Source organism: Arabidopsis thaliana, chromosome 4, assembly GCF_000001735.4.
Source record: "Arabidopsis thaliana chromosome 4, partial sequence".
Classification (NCBI taxonomy): Eukaryota; Viridiplantae; Streptophyta; class Magnoliopsida; order Brassicales; family Brassicaceae; genus Arabidopsis; species Arabidopsis thaliana.
In genome coordinates this window covers 376,825-402,049 of record NC_003075.7, presented here as the reverse complement: position 1 = coordinate 402,049, position 25,225 = coordinate 376,825, and the positions used below count along the sequence as shown (strand labels likewise).

Below are 25,225 nucleotides of genomic sequence, written 5' to 3'. Positions count from 1 at the left end.
AAACCTCAGATTCTTGTTGTAAGTTATCTTTGAAATACTTCTCTTTCTATTTGAACTGAGTCTTGAATTCTTGATCATGAATATTTTTCAAATTTTGTATTACTTCTTAAGCTAGAACTTGTTACGTGGTATTTTATGGTATCATCTTTGTTTCCTTGGCTAATACGATATTGATGTTGAAAATTTTATTTAGGTAACACGATTAATCACATACGTTAAAAACACTAAATGCAACCAAGAATTGGAATCTATTTTCGGAACCAAAATATTCAAATATTCTTCGAATTCCATTTGAAACAGAAAATGAGATTGTACGTCGTTGGGTTTCCCGCTTTGATATCTACCCCTACCTAAAAAGATTCACTAAGGTAAAATCATATATATGAATGGTAGATTTCGTTTTTTTCAACAATTATATTTTCTCTGTTTTATTCTCAAGAAAATTCATTTTGAAACTATATTATGAGTAGGATGCAACAACAAAAATATTGGATATTTTGGAAGGAAAACTGACATAATCGGGAACTATACGGATGGAAACTTGGTGGCATCACTCATGCCTAATAAGCTTGTAATTACTCGGGTGATTTTTTTTGTATGAAACAGGTGAAAACTATACCCATATTGAGTGATATTCCTCGGCCTCCTCCTCCTCCTCCTCCAAAGCCTTTGGTGAAACCATCAGCATCAAAAGGGTAAGTTAATTTATTTAGAATCACTACAGATTATATAAGAGTATATATTCATGTTACAATTTTGTTATTTTCTTCATATTTTTACAGCTCGAAGCGAACACAGTCGCTATTGAGTTTCAGGTTGTTTGGTGCTTAAGCTCTCTTTTGAACAAGTGAGCTAATATCAGGAAAATCTGAACCATGTTGATGCTTCAGTTATATTTATACGTATTATAGTTTCATGTGTAAGTTTATTCAAGTTGTGTGATTGCAAGTATAAGAAAGGGAAAAAGAAACACAATGTATTTGATTTTTACCATTGATTCTTAGTGTAGGTTTTGTGTGATTACTGATTTTAACATGTTGAAGTTGAAGGATTTGTTATCTTGAAGCTCAAGAAAGCTCGGATTCAAGTATTATGGAACCAAACACAGAGGATTAACCGAGACGAGATTTAACATTTAGCTGTTGCAATAGTACCTCTTATAAAGCACTTCCGATTAACATAAAATGTCAAAGAAGAAGCACCATACCAGAATTAGTTAGAACAAGCAACAAAAGTACAAAACCGTGATGTGAAGATTTGAGCATCTTTTTCAGGTTTTGGTCAAAATTGAATCAAAAAGGATAATCAATAAAACTTAGATGACGGCTTGGCTATCTGGGACAACATCTTTCGCAAGGCTCTCATCATCGAATGCATCGGATTGTGATTGAGAAGCTGTCAGTTTTGCCGCCTTGTAACTTTTTGAGCTTCTTACGATATCTTGCAGGCTCCCCGATAACCTGTTCACAAGATGAGTAAAAAGAGTTTATGACAGTAGTCTGTGCAGCTAAGATTGACAATAATAATACCCTTAAACGTTTACTTACCTATTTGTTCCTCCAGACAGATTGTTTCCTGTTGAAACCAAGACTCGAAATTAGCATATCTGGTTGAGAGAACATGTGATCAAAGTTATATTTGGGTCGATAAAATACCTTGCTTCATATGCATAGAAGAAGTCACATCACTATCATTGTCTGATGAACTATCTGATGGTGCTTTAGTGGAGTCACTCGTAGTCGTCTTAGATTCATCCTCCTCAGCATCCTTGAAGAAATTCGTTGTACTTTTGTTCGCTGTGACTGAGTTAGAGATTTTCTTCACAGCTTTCTCCTTGTTGTTGACATTCATCTTACTCTTGTTCACTGTAACCGACTTAGAGCTTTTCTTCACAGCTTCCTTCTTGTTGTTTACTGTGCCTTTCATGGGTGCATCAGAAAGATCAACCTTTGATCCACTGCGATCATTCTTAGCCATTGACTGCAATTGACTAGTACCTGAACTAGATGGTTGAACTCTACCTTTTGTCTCTTTCATTTTCATTGAGCCATCAATGGAACCACCAGGATGCAAATCAAGGCTTTTCTTCTCCTTTTTAGACTTAGTTCCACCAGTCACTTGGTCTTGCTTGTTAGCACCACCAACAATATCGTCCTTTTGGCTAGAACCAATATTGTCTCCCATACCAGCGTTCTCTTTCTGAACTTGCATGGAACGGTTAATATCCTCAGTATTATCGGTGACCTCAATAATCTTTTTCAAAGGTGAAGCATTGCTCTCGGTATTTTTTTTAGCTGGCGTGAATAATGCATCTGTGTCTTTTGGGTTGTTGATGGGAGAAGCTTCCTCCTGAGCAACATTGTTTACCTCAACTGACAATACTTGGGCCTCCTCCACAATGTTCAAAGAGTCTTTCTTCTTTGATCTCTTGCTTGACTTCTTCCCACTTTTTTCCAGATTTTCCTCAGCTTCTTTCTTTTGCTGCAAAGAATCTACTACTTGGGCCTCCTCCACAATGTTCAAAGAGTCTTTCTTCTTCGATCTCTTGCTTGATTTCTTCCCACTTTTCTCCATATTCTCCTCAGCTTCGTTCCTTTGCTGCAAAGAATCTAATACATTTCTGATAACATTATCATGTCCTTCTCCATCTACAACTTTGATAGGTTCAACATTCTGTGCACCAGAATCTACCAGAGTATCTTCTTTAGCTGGGGTCTTGGCTTTTCTTGAACTTTTCTTCTTAGTAGACTTCACAGATTTAGCCTGATCAGCATCTATCGCAACTCTTTCCTTAGGAACTTCATGTTCACTATCCGTAACTTTACCTATGTGGTCCAGCGTTTTGGATTCCTGGACAAAGGCATGTGGGGTGCTCGCCATACCAGCAACATGTAGATCACTCGCAGCTTGTATTTTGTCTGCACCGATAAGAGTCGCCTCTCCACTTCCCACCTTGTCAACCAATATGTCACCCATCTCATTTCCTTCCAAAAAAAAAATCACAAGTTATGAGTTGATAATAACTCCCTGTGACATTAACATATGACTGAAAAGAAGAACTCTATTCGACCAAGAATCCAATTTACCATTTTGTCTTGCATCTACAACAGTATCGGAAAGCTTCTCTCCTTTCGAGTTAGGAATAGATTCAGAAGTAGCATCAACACAATCTATACTTCCAGATACCTTCTCCCTCTCATTCACAATTATCTTTGATGTTGTAGTAGCAGCAGTAGATTTATTGATGTCATTCTTTGAGGACTTCTTTTGCCTTTTCTTCTTCTCTGTAGTTGGCCCGGTTGTCAAACCACTGCTAACCTCCAACTGATTATCTGGGTAGCTCACCCGTTTATCGGTCTGGATATTATCTGCAGAACTTGGTATAGCTTTTCCGCTTCCCACATCTTCCTTAATCTTCTCACCAATCTCATTTTCTACACGAACGAAAAAAACCCTGAAGTCTCACTGTAAAGGTAGAGGATAACTAAATTCAGTAAGGAACTGAAATTACCTTTGCCAAGATTTTCTCTTTGTGATATTAGACAAGATTCAGAAGTAGCATCAACACGATCTACATTTCCAGGTGCTCCGTTTATCTCGTTCACAATTTCTCTTGAAGCTGTGGTAGCAGTAGCGGCAGTAGCAGATAGATTGATTTGATCTTTTGAGCTCTTCTTTTGCCTTTTCTTCTTCTCAGTAACTGGAGTAGATGTCAACTCACTGTTGGCCACCAAATGATTTTCCGGGTGGCTCACTAGAGTATCAGTTTCCATATTATTTGTTCCCACATCTTCGACAGTTTTCACACCCAACTCAGTTTCTACATAGAGTTAACAAAATTCCCTGAAACATAATTGTAGAGAATAACTAAATTCAATAAAGAATTGAGATTACCTTTTTGTATTGCTTCTACAAGAGGATTTTGAAGAGTTTCTCTTTCTGGGATTGGAAGAGATTTAGAAGTAGCATCACCACAATCTCCATTTCCAGGTAATTCATTTATCTCATTCACAATTTTTCTTGAATTTGTAGTAGCAGCAGCAGTAGATTGTTTGATGTGATCTTTTGAGCCCTTCGTTCGCTTTCTCTTCTTCTCTGTAGCTGGACCAGTTGTCATACCACTGCTAGCTTCCAACTGGTTATCCGCGTTAGTCACCACTTCAGCAGTTTGAAGATTATCGAGAGCACTTGGAGCCAATCTTCTTCCCTCACCTCTCTCATCATCTTGTGATGTAATCTGCCCATCTACAAGTTCTGAAACAGGTGTACTACCCTTCTCTTGGTCAATCATGACTATATCAGCAGTGATTTCTCCCGTTTCAAGATCTATTGAAATTCAAAAAATTTATCAAGGGTAAGCATACCATAACGAACAGCTAATAGTTCAAAAAAAAAAAAAATCACCTTGTTCTATTGCTCCCGTAAGATCATCTAGCTTTTCTAGAGCTCCTTTAACAGTTTGATTGTCTAGTACTTCCTTCACCACACCACTGGTTTGCCCATCTACAAGCTCTGAATTAACTGTGAGATTTTTCTCTTCCAATAGCCTGTCCGCAACAGAAGTTTGCCGATTCTCTCCCATACTAATGTTGTTCATCTCGCCGCTTTCAATGTCTACAGAACATAAGATATTACAAACAACCAAAGGTAAATGAACTAACACTCTCCAAATAGCATCTAAAGAAACACTATCCACTACATTCCATAATAACCAAAATAGAGGTTACCTGCTCCAGTGACAACAACATCTAGCTTTTCTCTTGGTGAAACTGCACAAGATTGAGAGGCAACTTCACCCTGTACTTTTTGAGTTGTAGCAGCAACAACAGATTGATCCTTAGATTTCTTTCGACTTGTTTTCCCACCGGAACTTACAATTCTCCTCTTCCTCGTCTTTTTCTCAACAAGTTGAGTTTCCAAACCTTCTCCAATAGTCAAATCCTTAGTATTCTTACCATTTGGAATCTCTTCCTTCTTCTCAACCAACTCAAGGTTTTGATCAACATCCATTATAGCCAACGTCTTACCCTTGTCAACTCTAACGGCATCAATATACATAAACCAGTCTGTACTAATGCCATCAAAAGCCTTACACACATTCAAAGATTCTGAGAAATGATAAAACTCTCTTCGTCTTTTAACCTGAAAAATAAAATAAAAAGCAACTCATCAATTAATTGTTCCTAATGTATGAAACAAAGTAGCAAATTCCAATTACCTTCATCGCAGAGATATTGATTTCTCCAATTTCTGGGAAAACTTGTTTATGCTCCTTGAGTACTTTGTCTATAAACCAAAAACCACAATAATCAGAGAAACGCAGTAACTATAAGTTTTAGTAAGCCGATTCAGTGATGAATTTGAGAAGAGAGACCTTTGAAATCGGAGATGATTTCATCTTTATGCACAGGTAACGCGAGACGAGTGTCGAGGTTGGTTTCTACAAAGACGCAGCGAATCTCCGGTGAGGAATCTGTTTCGCGATTAGCCATTGTTCCTGGGAAACGAAAAGGTTTAGGGTTTTAACTCTCTGTGTGTAAACTTGCTCTGTTTCTTCTGTTCATGAAACGAAGAAGATGAATCGTTTATATCTTGGCAAAACTCGGAGCCAGTGTTCATTGGACCGTATAATGGTAAGTGAAGCCCATTTAGCTACGTAATTATTGCAAATGAGTCATTTAATTTAATCAAATTTATTATTAGAGTCAATACTTAATTCTCTTTACAATATATGGAACTAAACTTTTGTTTCGATGCATGATTCTCTTGGCTTGGAGATTACCATCGGAATCTTCCTCACTTCTCCATTTTCTTACGAACTTGGGAACCATCTCGGGCCTTTCACAAATCACACTTGATCCATATCATTAACTCGTTCGAACCGGACTGCACTCACTTCTCTGGCATTCCCTGCTAGTATCTGTCTGAACAGTTAAGAGAATAAAATATGCATTTTGCAGAATGTGGTAGTGCAAAGAGAAGTAGTACTATGAATCTATGTACCTCTAGTCTATAAACTTGGTGCTTCTCCTTCTGATCTTGACGCTCGTGTTTACCTTCGTCTTGTTCATCATTCTCTTAAGGCCTCACAGACAAAACCTGAGACTGTCTCATACTGAAAAGGGAAACAAAAGGATAGTTTATACTCTGCCAACAAGCAATCTTAAACATATCGGTTCTGCTTTCTAGAGGGCTACAGAGTATATTACCTCTGAATCTCCTCTTATTCAACCCAACCTTGAAGAATGGCAACAAGCTGAAACTAGGATGAGCTTACCTTTGAATCCTTTTCATCAAATCTTTCACCAACAATAGCTGCTTTCAATGGAAGACTCTACCTTGTAATAGACCAATTATTAAGTTGTTCATCGTTACAATATCCCAATTAGCATTAGATACATTGACGTTAAGAAAATCCTCATAAGAAAAACCAAGTACAAGCGATATTAATTCATAATAAACATTCATCTCAACATAGATTGTGAAATGTTAAAGCCTTAATGACATCATGCATTAGAAAACCAAAAAACCTCACGATTAGAAAAAACAGGAAACAAGTTTCTTAAACTAGAACAAGCTAGCATTAAAGTTCAGCAACTCAAAAGAAGATAGAAATGAGATCAATGATGCTCATAATCGAGCATTGTTTATCTCAGATGACAAATACTTAAGCCTCCTCCACAACGTCCGAAGACTGTTTCTTCTTCGACTTCTTTGTTGATTTCTTAACAACTTTCTCCACATTCTCTTGCAAGTCTCCCATAACAACATCGTGGTCAACGTTCCTTGAGCTAGAAGCCACTTCAGTAACTTCTTTAGTCGAGGCCTTGTCATCAGCATCTTTTCCACCATTGTTCTTTGTACCAACCTTTTTCTCTACACAGATTCAGCAATTTACGAGTTAATAGAAACGTCCCACGTTATATATGATTAGAGAAAATAAAATGAATATTCAACAAGGAACTGAAATTACTGTTTGGCACAGGCGCCATTAATACAAGAATATTGGTAACTGGCTTCTTTTCTCCTGTCGAGTTTGGAAAAGATTCAGAAGTTGCATCAACACCATCATCTTTGTTGATCCCTTCGTTCTCAACATCAGCAGATTGATTGATGTCTAACAATTAAGCAGTTAAATGATTAATTGCAGCAGTTGGAACTAATCAAGGCTTATGTAACATCATCTAGAAATGAAAATCCGTAAGGTTAGCTGTAAACATAAACGTTTACCTTCTACTACACGAACATCATCATCTTTGTGACTCTCGTTCTCATCATCCACAAGTGCAATATCCGTAGCAACACTTTTTTCTCCCTTTTCAAGGTCTATTGATCATATAAATATACATATATTAATTAAGGGCCACTCTAAAAACAGAATTCAACTATTGTTATAAGCTAAAAATTTCGTTTTTAGTAGTTTTGCTTATGATTAATTTGTGATTCCCACGCAACATAGCTAATTCAGTTTCTATCACTAGTTCAAGAGTAAGACCACCTAGCCTCTTTCAATGTCTTAATAAAATCAGATCATACAATAAAAGGTAACTCAACTACTGTCTAATACTCTCCAATAACAACAACTAAAGAGTTCATAGACCATAATAAAGAGAAAAACAGAGGTTACCTTTTCCTATTGCAAAAGGTTCAACCACTCCTTTACCACTTGACTGATCCACAAGAGATAGTTTCTTACGACTTCTTTTGGCACTATCCAAACTTTTCAGTTTCCTCTTTTTAGTTTTATCAACATCCTTAATAGTCTTGGTCTCTCTCTCAAGTAAATTAGGGTTTGACAACGGAGTTTCTCCGGTCAGCATCTTACCCTTCTCCTCAACCCTCAGCACATCGACAACTAGAAACGTTTCTTTGCTTGGGAAAGCCGTGTTCAAAATGAGAGAGTCAACTAAATGATAAAATTGACCACCACATTTAACCTATAAAACAAAAAAAAACAAAGTTGTTGTTTCTTAAGCAAGAAAAATGTCAGTGGGTATGAAGAAGAAAACATTGTTACCTTCAAAGCGGAGATAGTGATGTTTCCAAAACTTGGGAAACACGTTTCATGCTCTTTACAGATTTTCTCTGTAAATAAACAACCAAAAAGAAACTTAGAAAAGAAATGAAACTGAAAAAAAAAAAAAACAGAGATTATGAAGAGTCACCTTTGAAAGTAGAAACAATATCATCTCTCTCCATGAGAACGCCCAGACGAGTGTCGAGGTTGGTTTCTACAAAGACGCAGCGAATCTCCGGTGAGGAATTTGTTTCGCGAGTAGCCATTACTTCGAAACAAGACTGGAATTGGAAAGAGACGAGCGCGAAGAAGATGAACAAGAAGTTCTTGGGAAAACGAAACGGTTTAGGGCTTCTTTAGTGAAACCTTTGTCTAGCTAGTGGACTATTAATGCAAATTGACGTCGTTCACGAACAGCATAGTGGACTATTAGTAACACTTAAATAGGCCTAATAAAGCCCAAATTATAGTGTCATATAGATTAGAGATTTGGATAAATATAATAGACCAAAACGTAACGTAATTAAACCTGCACTGTTGGACTTGTTTGGCCTATTAAGGTAGGCCTAATCGCCCTTTTAAGAATATCCGACTGGCCCAAAGAGATATGCATCGGTGTCACGTAGTTATTACTTAGCTCGTACGAGTTGTATTGCATGTAAGTCAGATTAGCGAACGACTCGGCATTCATAAAAGGAAACTATCGATTTGTCTATGAGAGTGTTGGACCACGTTTAAAAATAATTCAGGTAAATGTAGTTTTAAACTATCAAATTTGTAGAATTATTATATCTTTTAACTTGTATTTGAAAACAGTATTGATATTTTTTTATCAAGAAAATAAAAATCATCAAACTTCCAAATGAAAAATGAAAAAAAAAATAGGAGACAAAAGAAGTAACGTGATATATAGGACGTATGACTTTGTTAGCCACTTTGATCCACTAAAAATGTTGTGTCAGCAAAATCCGAAATAATCCATGAGAAGTTGAGAACAGAAGTCAAGAGCTTATTTAGTATCCATAAATCACATTGAAATATATTTTTATTTGTTAAACTTGAAACATTAATAATTTTATTTGCAAAAAAATAAAATAAAATAAACAAAAAACTTTTTTTTGTTGTTCCTTAGGAACAAAAAAAAAATAACTTATTTTATCGAAAAGAAAACATCATATATTTATTTTATGTCATGATATGTTCATTTGATATTGCGATATAGAACAAAAATAAATTCTGCCTATTGTTCAATCAACATTTGCATGCCGATGATATTAGATTTTATTTTGCGAAATACAATAAAAATCTTTATAAAAAAATCTATTTCAATCATGACCTAATTCCAACACGATATATTTAAAAACTAATTCGATAAGACAAAATAAAGTTAAACCGCTCTTCTTATCACATCATTAACCAAAAGTGATAAGCTGAAGGGAACTTCATAAATATTCACAAGACCCAATAGGGAAACCCGAAGTAGCTAAAGTAGTACAAAAAATTTCTTCAATTAATTTTGGACCACACATATGAATTAAAAAAACATAAATAAAAATCTTGTTTAGTGATAATATATATAAGTGCGTCCACTTAGGGCAAGATAATATTTTGATAGGGAGCCCAATTAAATTAGGTCTCTTATGATTTGGGGCACACTTAGTGACCTAAATTAAAGTTAGGTTATAGATGTCAAATTTTCTTCTAATTGGTTTGTCTGTATATATATGTTACCTCTCAAGAATTGTAACTTTTGATATGTACATTATTAAAAGGTAGTGCAAGTCAAACGTGCCACTTTCATATATATTTTGATATCACTTGGTGCATGTAGGTATATTTTTTTTAAACGAATGAAAAAATAAATAATACATCAAATAAGACTAATAAAGTTATTTCGTCATGCAGTGAATTCTCTAATCCAAAAAAGGAGTATGCGAAGGGCTTTATTTGCTTACGACAATCCACTTTTCATGTGTTTTACTTAATTAACGTGAAATCATGTATGTATGTACGCATGCAAATATGCAATAAACACTCAAATATATATATATATATATATATATATTGATATCACTTTAGTGGCTAGTGTCTAGTGCATGTAATAGTTAACCTTTTGGTTGATGGAATTTGAGTAATGAGCTACTCAATCATAAATGATATCAATCCTTTCAAATTTCTTACGAGTATATAATTGTATGAAACGAACTTACAATATATTTATATGATAGACTATAGTACAAGTTAGGGTTGATTATATACCAAATCTTGGATCGTTTTTAGATGTGCAATTAATGTATATGAATCAAAACTTCTTATCTCTTGTGACATTAAATTTATTATCTAATTTTTGTGACTTTTTTTCGATGATATAAAATTTATGACGTTGCAATGAAATGGATGGATGTACGAAGGTTTCAACATCAGTACTTATGCGATGACGACTTTGTAGCACAAAATTTAACAAATCATATAAAATTTCAATTAGGCCACTTCATCTTTTTTGCATATCAAAGTGGGAGAGAGTTATCAATAATATATAGTAGTAGATAACAAATAATATTAGTTCACCACTTAAAATCAGTTCAAGAATTTTCAAAAGTAGTAAAGTCTTATAATTTCTATATATGTAACACTCCAAATTGCATTGCTCATCAAAACAAACCCAAAACATTCTTAACCAAAAGACTCATTTTGTTCGGAAGTTCTGGTTTAGGGTTAAAAATTCAAGTTCTCGGGTATAATAATATGGCAACACAAGAAGCAGGGAAGCTAGAGTGGAGGATAAGTGTAGACAATGGGACAACAGAGAGATTGGTTCCTAGATCGGGACTAAGTAAAAGGATCTTTCTTTGGCTAAAGGATTTGGTAATGAAGGTGATCATGGAGCGGGTAGCTAAGTTTATGAGGAAAGCTTGGAGGATTGGGGCAGATGATCCGGCCAAAGTGGTACATTGTCTTAAAGTAGGACTTGCACTTTCATTAGTCTCAATCTTTTATTACATGAGACCTTTGTATGATGGTGTTGGAGGAAATGCTATGTGGGCTATCATGACTGTTGTGGTCGTCTTCGAGTCCAATGTTGGTACGTAAACAAAACCCATTTTCAGAATTTTGCAACTTTCTTCTTCTTAGTTAGCGAAATTGACATGTATGTATATGTATCTCCATGTACAACAGGAGCAACATTCTGCAAATGTGTAAACAGAGTTGTGGCAACTATATTAGCTGGATCACTAGGCATTGCTGTTCATTGGGTCGCCACACAATCAGGAAAAGCTGAGGTTTTTGTGATTGGATGCTCTGTTTTTCTCTTTGGTAATAATGGCCAAAACCCTAACAAGAATCAGTCTTTATTGCAAATAACAAAAAAGAAGGATCCATCTTTATTAAATTTCTCTTGTGGGTTTGATTCTTGCAGCCTTCGCAGCTACTTACTCGCGGTTTGTGCCGTCATTCAAAGCCAGATTCGACTATGGAGCAATGATCTTTATCCTCACATTTAGCCTTGTCTCAGTAGGCGGTTACCGAGTAGATAAGCTTGTTGAATTGGCTCAGCAAAGAGTATCAACTATTGCAATAGGAACATCTATTTGCATTATCATTACTGTCTTCTTCTGTCCGATTTGGGCAGGATCTCAGCTTCACCGTCTTATTGAACGTAACCTCGAAAAACTTGCTGATTCGTTAGACGGTAAGGGAATAAGGAAACCAAAATTGTTATGACAGATTCAGCATTATAGCTAGAGTGCTGACTGTTACTAAAACTGCAGGCTGTGTAGCAGAGTACTTTAAGGAGAACGAAGTCTCAACGAATCGAAATGAAGATGAAAACACTAACATGAAATTGCAAGGATTCAAATGTGTACTCAACTCTAAGGGAACAGAGGAAGCCATGGTAACTTAAACAGATTATCTATGGGGATAAAGAAAAGTTCATTTATCTTTTTGATTTGCAGCCGCTTATTCGGTTTTCGGGTTTTTCTTTCTCTCAGGCGAATCTAGCGAGATGGGAACCTGCACATGGAAGCTTTAACTTTCGGCATCCATGGAAGCTATACGTAAAGATAGGGGCTGCTATGCGCAGATGTGCTTATTGCCTTGAGAATCTCAGTATCTGCATCAACTATGAAACAGAGGTAACCTTTTAGATTTTATCATAGTTTTGAAGAAGACTAACTTTCAGAGACTGTGAAACTAAAAGTGGTGTCTTCTGCTTCTACAGGCACCAGACCAGGTCAAGAACCATTTCGGGGAGGCATGTATGAAACTGAGCTCAGCTTCTTCAAAAATCCTAAGAGAATTAGCGGATATGATGAAGAACACGAGAAAATCATCGAAGATGGATTTCCTGGTGTTTGATATGAACTCTGCAGTACAAGAGCTTCAAGAAACTTTAAAAAATGTTCCAATTGAAACCAATAAGCCTGAAGAAGTTCCATCTGAAGAGGAGAACAAAGTAGACAGCGAAGAGAGAACCACGTCCATGAGCCTACATGAAGTCCTTCCAGTTGCCACTTTGGTTTCGTTGTTAATCGAAAACGCAGCTAGAATTCAAACAGCCGTTGAAGCAGTCGATGAACTGGCAAATCTTGCAGATTTCGAACAAGATTCGAAAAAGAAAACCGGAGACAACAACACTAAACAACCACCACTAAGTTCCTAAATCACTTTCAATTACACATCGAAAACTCATCATACATGAAGATTTTAAACCGAAGAAGTTTTCATGTGTATATATAAGCCTTTAGTGTATGATTTTGCTTAGTTCTGTATCCGAAATTTTCTTCGGCATGGTTTCAACTTTTAAGGCTAAAAGCAAGTGATAGAACCAAATCTTGATTGGAATCTACAATGTATCTAGAGAATCCTTATGTCGCCATGGCAAGCAAGAAAGAGATCAAGGAAAAATAAGATCGTGACTAAACATTGGCCAATGTTCTGTACTTTTTGGTGAATATTATAGAATATGTGTTCACCTGGAAATGCTGGTGTCACAAGCTTTCCTTTTTCTCTTGAGAGGTTTAAGGCCAAGGTTCAGAGCTAAATCCTCAACAGGAACCTTGATCACATCGTTTCTAACACCGATATCAGTAGCATACCTACTCATACAATACATCCCAGCAGTGACAGTTGCTACACCAACAGGATTTGGAATCAACAATGTGAGAGGTGACGAGAGTAGTGCAGCTAGAGGAGCACCTATGATAGAACTGGCTTGACCACTTCTCCCAACCCCGTTCTTATCCAGAATGAGCAATCCTGTCTTGCAGTAGAGAGCAAAATCTTCGCAGTTATTCTGGAAGACATTGTAGTTACCAAATCCGTTTTGGAGAAGGTGCATTGCTCTATGGATGACTGTTTGAAGCGGGTCAGATGGAGCAGTTGTGCACGTGCCACCGCGGAATCTGGTGAGGAAAATCGATGAGCTGACTCCATAATCAAAACGGTAGAGAGAACCTTTCTTGAGAAAGCAGTCTAGGCAAGAAAGTACTACTCCACTCTTTGGTCGTTTATATCCACAGTCAGGATATGTAGGACAAGGAGCTTCTGAAGAATCATTAACCTCTGAAACTGAAGAAGACGAAGAAGAAGAAGAAGAAGCGAGTGTAGGAGATATCAAGCTGTGCTCAGGTTTGAAATGAACCACTTTGCAACCACCAACAAATACGCCTACAAATGTGGAAAATTTAGAAGAAAACAAAATGCTTTCTTCAGTTGAAATGTCAACAAAAGCAATCAAAATCTATTTGCTACCACCATTGACTATAGAAGGACAAGTCATCATCAGTACGATTGAATCCAGAGAAAACAAAAGATGAGACTTTTTGAAGATCCGTTTCAATAAAGTCAAAAACTTTGGCATGAGGGAAAAAGACCTAATAACAAAACAGAGTTTTTGACACAATAACCCAATAAGAAACCAAATGACGGTTTGTTTCTTCATCTCTGCAACGGAAAGAGGTAACATAAACCCTAAAATTTACACAAAGAAGATCCAAATTGAGGAAAAACTATGGATGATTCATGCCAAAAGCTCATTGATGATGAAATCAAAAGGAAGAAATCGAAGGTACCGTGGTGAGAATAAGCGAAGACGGCTCGATAAGTGTAGATGTGATCACCAGGTTTAAGCTCGTCTCTCTCGACTTTGTTCGTGAGTACACCCATTGCTTCGTCTTCCTCAAAATAAAAGCTTTCCCTTTGGCTTGTGGAAATTGCAGTGTACAAGTAGATTCTTACGTCAGCGGCAGAGATATGATTGGGCGATCAAACCGGAGACTGTTGAACCAATGCCGTTACAGAATCTTTTGACGGCGTTAACTGTTAGATGACGACAATCGCTGTGGAGGGTAATATGGTCAATATACGAAAAGGCTTTTGTGAACACGACGCCGTTTTTAAAGTGTCCCTGGAATCTTATTCTTCCTTTCTTGGTGTATTGGACTCATATTGGGCTTAAAGAAAACGCTCTACGGCCTAAATATCGAAAAGCGTATTATTTATCTATCAACCAATTGTTATTTTGCTCATTGCCAACTAATGAACAATGCTTAGAATTAATCAAATTTTCTAATCTGAACGAAGGAAGATATAAGTAGGAGTTTTATACAATCGATAATTGTATACTTAATTATTATTATAAGCTATATTGGTTAATGAGTTTCTTTGGAGTGAGTATATAATAAGAAAAATATATATAGAGCCGAGCGTAGTGGAGGTAGATCAGGCAATAATGGAAGAAACTTCGAGGAACTTCGCTTTTTGTTGTAACCACAAAAGCGAATATAACAATTAATACGGTTTGAGTAGGCTTGCAGATTTTCAGACAGCACTCCTACTGACAGATGTTTGAAAATTAAAATATTTATTGCGATTATTATAACAACACTGTAGTAAGGAACTTTTGGGTTATTTCATTGGTTTATTAAAGTCTTTAATCGTTGACTTTTTAATTTCATTATTATCTGTAAACTCGTATTTTAAGTGATTTTAATAATAATAATTTGAAAGTAAAATGGAATATCCCCCGATATCAAGCGAGCCGTACGGGAAAGGGAAAGTCAAACATGTAATAACAGTTTTAAATGAAGGGTACTACAGTCTTTTCAAGGGGTTAATAACGTTCCGTTTTCTTTATGGACAGCCAATCAGATGGGACCACGTATATCACTATTACCAAACCTTCGCTTTTCTGGAAAGTGGAAAGCAAAACCACAGAGAGAAGAGAAGAAGAACAAAGCAAAATATATTCAAAATTTAAGCAATAAAGGCAAAAATTAAAAGACAACGAGTTTCAAACACGAAACCACGACTTGTCCAAATCAAGATTTGTCCTTTTTCCTTTTTAGTGGTAGAACGCGAATCAAATTTGGGAATAAAATTTTACTTCTTACTTTTTCAAAAATTCTTGGGTCTTCTTCAGCTTTGTCTCCAAGCAAACTTTTAGTCAAATCATTTTTTTCTTTCTTGATGGACTTTCTTTCATGTTTGATATTTCAATGACGAAAGCTCTAACTGGTTTTTCTTGGAATTTAGGTAAGAATTTATACTCTGTTTCTCTCTCTGTTTAACTCAGTTCTTGTTTTGGGTTTCTGGGTTTGTATTTTTTTTAGATCTTTGATTATTTATTATGTTCTATGTTGTAAAAGATATCAAACCGTCAATAAAAACTGTAACTTTATTTGTTGTTTAAAAATTGATATTTCATTGTTTGATTGAAATTTTTCTACAGGAATTTGATAAACGGTTTCTCACATACACAAGAAGAAAATAACCGTTTTGAGTTAAAGTAAAGCTTTTGAACCAATGGAGGAGGAGAAGTCGTTCTCGGCGTGGTCTTGGTCTGTTGAGCAATGTTTGAAAGAGTACAAGACAAGATTAGACAAGGGTTTAACTAGCGAAGATGTCCAAATCCGCCGTCAAAAGTACGGTTTTAACGAGCTTGCTAAGGAGAAAGGCAAGCCTTTATGGCATCTTGTATTGGAACAATTCGACGATACGCTTGTGAAGATTCTTCTCGGTGCTGCGTTTATCTCTTTCGTTTTAGCCTTTTTAGGTGAGGAACACGGCTCAGGTTCAGGGTTCGAGGCCTTTGTTGAGCCTTTTGTGATTGTTTTGATTCTGATTTTAAACGCTGTGGTTGGTGTGTGGCAAGAGAGTAATGCTGAGAAAGCACTTGAGGCTCTTAAAGAGATGCAATGTGAATCTGCAAAGGTTTTGAGAGATGGGAATGTGTTGCCTAATTTGCCTGCTAGAGAGCTTGTTCCAGGGGATATTGTGGAGTTAAATGTAGGAGATAAAGTCCCTGCTGATATGAGAGTTTCCGGTTTGAAAACATCCACTTTAAGAGTCGAGCAAAGCTCGTTAACCGGTGAAGCAATGCCGGTTTTGAAAGGAGCGAATCTTGTAGTCATGGATGATTGTGAACTGCAAGGGAAAGAAAATATGGTTTTCGCTGGAACAACGGTTGTTAACGGAAGCTGCGTTTGCATTGTGACAAGTATAGGTATGGATACGGAGATCGGGAAAATCCAGAGACAGATTCACGAGGCGTCGCTTGAAGAGAGCGAGACTCCGTTAAAGAAGAAGCTAGACGAGTTTGGGAGTAGATTGACTACAGCTATTTGCATTGTCTGTGTTCTTGTGTGGATGATAAACTACAAGAACTTTGTTTCTTGGGATGTTGTGGATGGCTATAAACCTGTGAATATCAAGTTTTCATTCGAGAAATGTACTTACTACTTCAAAATCGCTGTTGCTCTCGCAGTGGCAGCGATACCCGAGGGTTTACCCGCTGTGATCACGACATGTTTAGCTTTAGGGACGAGGAAAATGGCGCAGAAGAACGCGATAGTGAGGAAGCTCCCGAGTGTAGAGACACTCGGTTGCACAACTGTGATCTGTTCAGATAAAACCGGGACTTTAACAACAAACCAGATGTCTGCAACCGAATTCTTCACATTAGGCGGTAAAACAACGACTACTCGAGTGTTTTCAGTCAGTGGTACGACTTATGATCCTAAAGATGGTGGAATTGTGGATTGGGGCTGCAACAATATGGATGCTAACTTGCAAGCTGTTGCTGAGATATGTTCAATTTGTAATGATGCTGGAGTGTTCTATGAAGGGAAGTTGTTTAGAGCAACAGGTTTGCCTACAGAAGCAGCATTGAAAGTTCTTGTTGAGAAGATGGGTATCCCGGAGAAGAAGAACAGTGAGAACATCGAGGAAGTTACAAACTTTTCAGACAATGGTAGCTCAGTGAAGCTAGGTAAGTTTTAGAATGTTTTCACACCATTACATTAGCACAATTTCATTCATCTGCTATGTTGTTGATTGATTGATCTTTTCTCCATTCTTGCTGCACTAGCTTGTTGCGATTGGTGGAACAAAAGATCGAAAAAGGTAGCGACATTAGAGTTTGATCGCGTTCGTAAGTCCATGAGTGTTATTGTGAGCGAACCAAATGGACAAAACCGGCTTCTCGTTAAGGTAAACACTAAACACCATTATTACTTCTCTTCTCTTGTTTTTGGTGAAGAACGTTTTGTGAATCTCCCCTTTCTTTTTCTTTGCAGGGTGCTGCTGAGAGTATACTTGAGAGAAGTTCTTTTGCACAGCTTGCTGATGGATCTCTTGTAGCTTTAGATGAATCTAGCAGAGAAGTAATCCTTAAGAAACATTCTGAAATGACTTCAAAAGGATTAAGATGTTTAGGATTAGCTTACAAAGACGAATTAGGAGAGTTTTCGGATTACTCTTCCGAAGAACATCCTTCACACAAGAAGCTTTTGGACCCTTCTAGCTATTCGAACATCGAAACAAATCTAATCTTTGTTGGAGTTGTTGGTCTAAGAGATCCTCCGCGTGAAGAAGTTGGAAGAGCAATTGAAGATTGCAGAGACGCAGGGATAAGAGTAATGGTTATAACTGGAGATAACAAATCAACAGCTGAAGCTATTTGTTGTGAAATTAGATTGTTTTCGGAGAATGAAGATCTTTCGCAGAGTAGCTTCACTGGTAAAGAGTTTATGTCTCTTCCGGCTTCACGGAGATCCGAGATTCTGTCAAAATCTGGAGGGAAAGTGTTCTCTCGAGCTGAGCCAAGGCATAAGCAAGAAATCGTTAGGATGCTTAAGGAAATGGGAGAAATAGTTGCCATGACAGGTGATGGTGTGAATGATGCTCCTGCTTTGAAACTTGCTGACATTGGTATCGCCATGGGAATCACTGGAACTGAGGTAATTAACTAACTAACTTATGTAAAACAACCTTCAAGAATCACAAAATATGCAGATTCTGATACTTACTATATGATGATGTACATTTTCAGGTTGCCAAAGAAGCTTCGGATATGGTTCTTGCAGATGATAATTTCAGTACTATAGTATCAGCTGTAGCAGAAGGTCGGTCCATTTACAACAATATGAAAGCTTTTATCAGGTAACAACAAAAAGCCTTCCATTAGGTCATGTTTGTACTACTATTTCCTCTGTAAATTGTACTGATCTTGTGGTTTGAAATGATTCTGTTACAAGGTATATGATATCATCAAACGTTGGAGAAGTAATCTCCATCTTCTTAACCGCGGCATTGGGGATACCGGAATGTATGATACCGGTTCAGCTTCTTTGGGTTAATCTTGTAACTGATGGTCCTCCTGCTACTGCGTTAGGCTTCAATCCAGCTGATATTGATATCATGAAGAAGCCACCCCGCAAAAGCGATGATTGTCTCATTGATTCATGGGTTCTTATTCGATATCTAGTGATTGGTTCTTATGTTGGAGTTGCAACTGTTGGAATCTTTGTCTTGTGGTACACACAAGCTTCATTCCTTGGGATTAGCCTAATCTCAGATGGACACACATTGGTTAGCTTCACTCAGCTTCAGAACTGGTCAGAGTGTTCTTCGTGGGGAACGAACTTCACGGCGACTCCTTACACAGTCGCAGGTGGTCTTAGGACCATCGCGTTTGAGAACAATCCTTGCGATTACTTCACTCTCGGGAAAGTCAAGCCAATGACATTATCACTCACCGTTCTTGTGGCTATCGAAATGTTTAACTCGCTGAACGCGTTGTCTGAAGACAACAGTCTCTTAACGATGCCACCATGGAGAAACCCTTGGCTACTAGTGGCCATGACTGTCTCCTTTGCGCTACACTGTGTCATCCTCTATGTTCCTTTCTTAGCTAATGTGTTTGGGATTGTGCCTTTGAGTTTCAGGGAATGGTTTGTGGTTATTCTTGTTTCCTTCCCTGTGATTCTGATCGATGAAGCTCTCAAGTTCATTGGGAGATGCAGAAGGACAAGAATCAAGAAGAAGATCAAGACAATGTAAAAGTCTGATCAACACAAAAGACAAAAGACAGTAACTTTTTTCTTACAATCTTTTGTTTCATTAAGAAACCTCAACCAAAGACACAGTTAACCTGTTATTGTTTTTAAATTCTTTGTGGAAGCTAAATCAAACTTTGGATTTGATATAATCTCTTTTACAATCTTTTGTTTCATCAAGAACAAATAATTTATTACAGATTCTCTCAGATTCCATTAAAACATCAACCAAAGACAAGTAGTGTAACATTTCTTAAAGAAGCAAACTTTGGATTAGATATAATCTTTTGTATCATCAAGAAACCCAGACAAGTTTTTTTGAGACCAATTCATTACAGATTCTCTCAAATTCCATTAAAACATCCACCAGAATCCCAGATTTACCTCTTGCAATCAACATCTTGACCAAGCCCTTGAAGTGTTTACCAAATTTACCTCTCTCAACAACATCATTGACTAAGACCTTGTTCCTCTTCTTTTCTTCTCCCACAAGAAACTCCATCAATCTTCTGACATCTTCTTGAGTCCGACCAAGACAATTCTTCGATTGACAAACGCTAACGAGCGCCGCAGCAAACCCTGAGGCCGCTTTATCATGCACCGGAGGAGGAGGAGGAGTAACAACTCTCGAGGGTTTCGTTTGCGGAAGATGAAACGAGATTGCTTTGAGGAAATTAGGGTTTCTGTTCTGTGAGTATGATGCTGAAGAAGGTGAAGACGATGTTGGTTTTGAAAGATTGGTAGATGAAGCAGAAGTGGTGGCGTTTACGGTGGATTTAAAGCGGCTGGAGATGGATCTCAACGGTGGCTGCGGTGGTGGAGGAAGAGAAGGGAGGTTCAAGGATGAAACGGATGCTGAGAGAGTATCCATGGCTGACGATAAAATGAAACAATTGCAGGCCTTTCACATTTTATCCATCTCGAAATAACTAATATATATCTTTAGATCTCATACGTATACGTATACGTAACGTACAAAATTGAATAACTGCCAAAAAAAAAAATACGGGATTAGAGTTATTAAAAAATCTAAGTTGATTTTGTATAAAAAAATCTAAAGTTGATTTTGCACTTAACCACTTTTAAGGGTTTTAGTCATTAATCATGCATTGTATAAGCGCAAATATTAAATGGGCCTAATCTTTATAACAAATGGGCTATTTTTGTATTTCAGAAATTAAAGGTGTCTGATTCTGAATATGATCAGTGAAAAGTGAAAACTGGAAAGTATCTAAAACGACAAACCCTACTTTTGTTTTTTTCGTCAACGACAAAAACCCTACTAAGGTCTTAAAATATGCTACCCTCGCCGTCTGTGCATATGGCGTCACCTCCGCCGTCTCTGAATATGGCGTCACATCCGCCGTCTCCAGCCACAGCCTCACGTAAACGGTTGGTTACTCTCAACCATTTTCTTCAAATTGTGATATTCAATTGTATCGAATTTGAGAAGTTTGATAGTGGGGAAAATTGGTTTGAATCAGAAATGAATCTAGTTTAACATTTCCATGAAAATCAATAGATCTTATATAATTGAAAACAAACTTTGTTCTTATAACGTTTCTCTTTTTTTTTTTTTTTTTGGTTGGATCAGTTGTTGAAATATTAGAACTTTCACTTTGAGAAGAATTTAAAGTTGATTGTTTTGCAGATTTCAAGATTCCAGTAAAAAGATCATGAACCCGAGTTTCGCTGACCTACCATCAAGCCTCATAGAGGAGATAATGTTACTTCTTGTCTTAAAAGATAACATACGAGCATCAGCAGCTTGTAAGTCATGGTATGAAGCTGGTGTCTCTGTTCGTGTAGTCGATAAGCATCCTTGGCTTATGTGTTTTCCTAAACGTGGCAACTTGTTCGAGTTCCGCGACCCTTTACACTGGAAGTTACACACGTTGGATCTCCCAGAGTTAGCTGAATCAACTGTTTGTTACTCAAGATTCGGTTGGTTACTTATGCGTAAAGCTTCATCAAACGACGTGTTCTTCTTCAATCCGTTTTCTAGGGATATCATAAGTTTGCCAATGTGTGAGCTTGATTTTCAGCAGATTGCGTTCTCTTGTCCTCCTACATCAGATGATTGTGTGTTACTAGCGATAAAGTTTGTTCCGGGTGAGGTTAATCGTGTCACTGTCAGTACTTGCAATCCTGGAGCAACTAAATGGATTACTAACGACTTCCCTACTTTTCTGAGATTGTTTTACATGCAAAGCAACCTTGTCTATCGGAGAGATCGATTCTATTGCTTTAACGCTGAAGGAACTTTGTATAGCTTTGAACCATCTTATCGTGAATGGAGTTACATTTGTGCGGATAAACTCAGATGCCCGTATGTCCATGAGAACCAATATATGTGGTGTGGGAAAGCAGTTTTCTTGGTAGAGAAGAAAGGAGAGCTCTTTGTAATGTTTACATGTAGCAACGAGAAGCCAATGGTGTATAAACTATTCTCTATGAAGTGGAAGGAGTTGAGTAGGACAACACTTGATGGGATGACATTTTTTGTCAGTTTTTATAACTCTGAGTTGAGGAATAATCTCCCATGGATGAGGAACAATGTCTATTTCTCAAGGTTTGGTTACAATCGCAAACATTGTGTTTCTTTTTCATTTGATGAAAGCAGGTACAATACGCCTAAAGAATGGGAGCAATGGGTAGAACTTTGTCCTCCTCAAAGCCTTTGGATTGATACGCCGAAGAATGTGTTAGACTACTTCTTGTAAGATTTTCATAACAATTGAGAAATGTTTTTTTTATTGGGTTAGATATGATTAGAAGTCAGGTTTAATTGGGAACTTGGGAGTCATCATCACTCTTGTGTTTTTGTTTACCAGAACTGGTTGCTGTTATTGTAAAAGTCTTCTTCTTCTTCTAAAGTTGACATTGGACTCTTTCTGATTCTCCTTTGCAATTGTTTAGAGACAAATGTTTACATTCTCTGCAAGACCTTCAAACATTGTAGAGCATTGACTTAATTCGGCTTTGCAGGTTAACACTCATTAGCTGTTTAGTTGTACATAGGTCATTAGCTTCCCTAACTAATCCATGCATGATCTCTTAGAGCATGCCCATTGATTGAATCCTTATAAAAAATCCTTAACATTTTTTAATAATATATTTTGGTAATTTTAAAGTTTAGAGTTTTTGTTTAGTCTCTAAATTTTTTGTTATCCAATGGTGGAGTCCTTATGAAAATTTCTTTAAAAAGCAAAAATATTTTTAAAATAATTTATTTGATAAAACTTAAAAGTTATTAGAAAATATTACAAATTGTAAACATATATGATGACATAAAAGCAAAAAAAAAGAGAAAAAGAATACAAATCAAAAGGCTTACAAGAGGAAACTAAAGTCCAAGATGAGAGGTCTATTAATGAAATTGTCACCAAAGGAAGAACATAAAATAATCTATCTCCAGCTCAAGACACTGTCATGAACTTAAATGAAAGCACGTACCTAGAACCAATTATTTGATAACATCAACTAAATGAGCAAACAAAAGAGCATAAACATAAACCTAGAACCAATTATTTTGTGTCACCAATCCGTTGTAATGCTAATGAGAAGTGAATAAGTAGCAAAAGGGTCACATTTTTATCTTAAAAACCAACAGATCAAACACAAATTTGAACATAAACCAAAGCCCAGAAACTCTATACGAAACCAAGAGAGAGGAGAGAAAGAAGAAAGGAAAAAAACTTGTTTTGTTTTATTGGTCCTCCAATGATATAGTGCCACGTCAGCGAACCTTACTCACCCAAAAATACCTTATTCAAGGTTCGCACCTTGGTTAATTAGACAATTTTGATTTAATTTTTTGCTTCTTTTCATTAGGATTCTCTTAAGAAACTTGTAAGGTCCCTGCAATGGACATGCTCTTAGTCACCAAAGTTTTCAACTGTACACATGTCACCCGAGGCGAAAGATCTTTTGCTATTTCAATAAGCGGACAAGTTTGAATAAATCACATATCAACGGAAACTATGCAAGTGTTTTGTTTATTCTTGTTATAAGTGTGGATCTTGAAAACAGCATCAGATTATTTTTTCTGAAAAGAAAGCATTGGAATATTATAGTAATAAAGGGAGAGCTTTGTATCAATGCTTACAGGGTTTTCTTTGACAAGGTGTAAAACTCTCTCTGCTTCATTTTTATATATGTACCTTAGCTTCCAAAATGTTTCAGGGCATAAAGTTCTCAAAGCTAAATCCACTTAGTTCATCTTATGCCAGGTAGAGTTACACCAGAGAGAGTGTAGTATTCAGTTTTGGAACCGTTTTGCTGGATCTCCTGCTTCATTCTTTCTCAGTGACTATGCAATGTTATGAATTCTGCTCTTGAGGGTCAATTCTCAAACAAAATGGAAGCTCAGCCACATGTTGTCTGCAGTATGAAGCTCGAGAAAGACCAAATGTGAAATCTCTCGTCACTTCAATTGCCACACTCAACAAGGAAAATCTGATGTAGCTTCATATGTTCTTATGGGTATTAACCTGAACATAATCCAGGCTGTGAACATCTCTGCCATGTATCCATATGTGGATTTGTAACCATCAGAGTTCTCTATATGCTCAGTCAGTAAATGATCATGTTTATCTAGTCAGTAAATGGTTGTGAAATGTGATTAACACTGATTTCATGATATCCATCTTTTAGGTATCCTTTGAAATTATTGTAAGTTGTCAAGCCTTGTACACTGAAAGCCGATATCGTTTTGGTTTGTCGACCAATTCTATTATTTAGTTCTCATTTCACTTGTGGCAGGAACATGACAGATCTTCCATTATGAAGAAGGCAGCAGTTCCCATCGAGTCTTTAGTCGAAAATGAAGATGCCATTACCCTACTTGTATAATTAAATACTTAGATATTACTATGCTTTTCTCGGTTGTTTGTAAGCCCTTTGACGTGCTATATATATCCTCTTTCAGGATAAGTCAGAGACAACCTCTCAAACAACGGACTCAGATGGCAAAGACAATGGTGAGGAGGTGAAAGATGTACAAGAAAATGTCACAGTTGCAGGCAGTAAAAAAGACCCCCTTTTGAGAAGGCAGGAGTTGCTAGTCCGCAGTGGCCTTGCTGAGGTGTGTGTGATGTGGTGACTCGTTTCTAAGTTTCTTGGTTGTTTCTGATATAATGTTGAACCTCCTCTTTTTTTTTCTGCAGTTCAAAGATACTGAAAATCTTCAAGTGCGTGAGATGGAAGGATGAGCTTCAAGTGGGTGTGGTGAACGAAGGTGCTCTAAAATCCCATAAACGAAAAATCCCCGAATGATGATGTAGGGTTAATGTGAAACTATGTTTTTTGTACAGACTAGAGATGATTTGTTTGGTTTGTTTTCATGCAGCACTAAAAACCGCTGTACGAAACTCAATCTTTTTTGCATATATTTCACTTTAGTTGATGTTATTTACTGATTCTCATAATTGAATTTTTTTCCAAAAATTTTTTAAATTAACAAATAAAACAAATATAGTAAACCTCTATAAATTAATAACTTTGGGACCGCAAAATTTTATTAATTTATAGAGGTTTCAATTTATCGATAGAGAGATTTTCTTAATTTTCTAATTTTTTATTTTTATATGAAAATATTATATTTCTTTCATTATATAAAATATACTTTTAGAACAAATTATAAGTAAAAATAATAATTATGTCTAAAAACAATACCAAATTTTTTTGATATAGTAAGAATAATAGAGCTAAATTCAAACAAGAACTAATACAAATTTAAGAAGAAAAAAAAACCAATGAATTCTATATCATTGAAGTTTATTACATATAATATATATTTATATATATAGTTGATGTATTTATACAATTATTAATTTATGATATTAAAGAGACCATACGTTTATATAAA

At 36.6% G+C, this 25,225-nt stretch overlaps 8 protein-coding genes, 2 long non-coding RNA genes and 1 pseudogene across 16 annotated transcripts; 5 read left to right on the top strand and 6 right to left on the bottom strand.

The window, feature by feature from the left end:
- Positions 1–1,055: 1,055 nt before the first annotated feature.
- Positions 1,056–5,606, bottom strand: CIP4.1 (COP1-interacting protein 4.1). 5 transcript variants are annotated; one of them, NM_001340281.1, is made up of 11 exons: positions 5,375–5,602; positions 5,219–5,286; positions 4,728–5,142; positions 4,405–4,614; positions 3,895–4,326; positions 3,512–3,820; positions 3,087–3,434; positions 2,506–2,984; positions 1,656–2,388; positions 1,548–1,575; positions 1,101–1,460 (listed from the first exon to the last, which is right to left on the bottom strand). In NM_001340281.1, the coding sequence occupies exons 1-11, from the start codon at positions 5,490–5,492 to the stop codon at positions 1,316–1,318; spliced, it is 3,285 nt and encodes a 1,094-aa protein (NP_001329936.1). In that variant the 5' UTR covers positions 5,493–5,602; the 3' UTR covers positions 1,101–1,315. The 5 variants fall into 5 exon arrangements, with proteins under 5 accessions (NP_001329935.1, NP_001329936.1, NP_567201.5 ...); NM_001340282.1 differs by having other exon boundaries at positions 1,056–1,460; positions 1,656–2,984; positions 3,087–3,271; positions 3,682–3,820; positions 5,375–5,596; NM_116320.6 differs by having other exon boundaries at positions 1,111–1,460; positions 1,656–2,984; positions 5,375–5,606.
- An 86-nt stretch (positions 5,607–5,692) lies between these two features.
- Positions 5,693–6,119, bottom strand: AT4G00925 (uncharacterized protein). The gene is made up of 2 exons (NM_001340278.1): positions 6,004–6,119; positions 5,693–5,920 (listed from the first exon to the last, which is right to left on the bottom strand). Exon 2 carries the CDS (start codon positions 5,829–5,831, stop codon positions 5,706–5,708), a length of 126 nt encoding a protein of 41 aa, NP_001329647.1. The 5' UTR covers positions 5,832–5,920; positions 6,004–6,119; the 3' UTR covers positions 5,693–5,705.
- AT4G03785 lies at positions 5,814–6,094 on the top strand. Its single transcript, NR_141752.1, has one exon. It is a non-coding gene; the product is annotated as an other RNA (long non-coding RNA).
- A 548-nt stretch (positions 6,120–6,667) lies between the features above and the next one.
- On the bottom strand, positions 6,668–8,283 carry AT4G00920 (COP1-interacting protein-like protein; the record flags this gene model as incomplete). The annotated part of the gene is made up of 6 exons (NM_116319.1): positions 6,668–6,876; positions 6,974–7,117; positions 7,231–7,326; positions 7,628–7,937; positions 8,018–8,085; positions 8,166–8,283. 6 exons carry the CDS (start codon positions 8,281–8,283, stop codon positions 6,668–6,670), a joined length of 945 nt encoding a protein of 314 aa, NP_567200.1.
- Positions 8,284–10,608: 2,325 nt separating this feature from the next.
- AT4G00910 (aluminum activated malate transporter family protein) lies at positions 10,609–14,662 on the top strand. Its single transcript, NM_001340277.1, has 6 exons — positions 10,609–11,099; positions 11,195–11,332; positions 11,436–11,708; positions 11,788–11,912; positions 12,010–12,153; positions 12,240–14,662. Exons 1-6 carry the CDS (start codon positions 10,763–10,765, stop codon positions 12,678–12,680), a joined length of 1,458 nt encoding a protein of 485 aa, NP_001319836.1. The 5' UTR covers positions 10,609–10,762; the 3' UTR covers positions 12,681–14,662.
- Positions 12,647–14,599, bottom strand: AT4G00905 (NC domain-containing protein-like protein). Its single transcript, NM_148184.3, has 2 exons — positions 14,092–14,599; positions 12,647–13,687 (listed from the first exon to the last, which is right to left on the bottom strand). Exons 1-2 carry the CDS (start codon positions 14,183–14,185, stop codon positions 12,990–12,992), a joined length of 792 nt encoding a protein of 263 aa, NP_680550.1. The 5' UTR covers positions 14,186–14,599; the 3' UTR covers positions 12,647–12,989.
- A 537-nt stretch (positions 14,663–15,199) lies between the features above and the next one.
- Positions 15,200–19,387, top strand: ECA2 (ER-type Ca2+-ATPase 2). 2 transcript variants are annotated; one of them, NM_116317.4, is made up of 6 exons: positions 15,200–15,553; positions 15,750–17,288; positions 17,388–17,509; positions 17,596–18,258; positions 18,351–18,460; positions 18,556–19,387. In NM_116317.4, exons 2-6 carry the CDS (start codon positions 15,824–15,826, stop codon positions 19,358–19,360), a joined length of 3,165 nt encoding a protein of 1,054 aa, NP_191999.1. In that variant the 5' UTR covers positions 15,200–15,553; positions 15,750–15,823; the 3' UTR covers positions 19,361–19,387. The 2 variants fall into 2 exon arrangements, with proteins under 2 accessions (NP_191999.1, NP_001329712.1); NM_001340276.1 differs by lacking the exon at positions 15,200–15,553 and having other exon boundaries at positions 15,571–17,288.
- Positions 19,388–19,406: 19 nt separating this feature from the next.
- Positions 19,407–20,262, bottom strand: AT4G00895 (ATPase, F1 complex, OSCP/delta subunit protein). Its single transcript, NM_116316.2, has one exon. The coding sequence runs from the start codon at positions 20,225–20,227 to the stop codon at positions 19,652–19,654; it is 576 nt and encodes a 191-aa protein (NP_567198.1). The 5' UTR covers positions 20,228–20,262; the 3' UTR covers positions 19,407–19,651.
- A 332-nt stretch (positions 20,263–20,594) lies between these two features.
- On the top strand, positions 20,595–22,257 carry AT4G00893 (F-box/kelch-repeat protein). The gene is made up of 2 exons (NM_001084872.2): positions 20,595–20,748; positions 21,008–22,257. The coding sequence occupies exons 1-2, from the start codon at positions 20,654–20,656 to the stop codon at positions 22,077–22,079; spliced, it is 1,167 nt and encodes a 388-aa protein (NP_001078341.1). The 5' UTR covers positions 20,595–20,653; the 3' UTR covers positions 22,080–22,257.
- Positions 22,258–23,025: 768 nt separating this feature from the next.
- AT4G03765 lies at positions 23,026–23,462 on the bottom strand. Its single transcript, NR_141751.1, has one exon. It is a non-coding gene; the product is annotated as an other RNA (long non-coding RNA).
- Positions 23,463–24,141: 679 nt separating this feature from the next.
- Positions 24,142–24,569, top strand: AT4G00891 (annotated as a pseudogene). Its single transcript has 3 exons — positions 24,142–24,204; positions 24,287–24,442; positions 24,525–24,569.
- Positions 24,570–25,225: the final 656 nt, after the last annotated feature.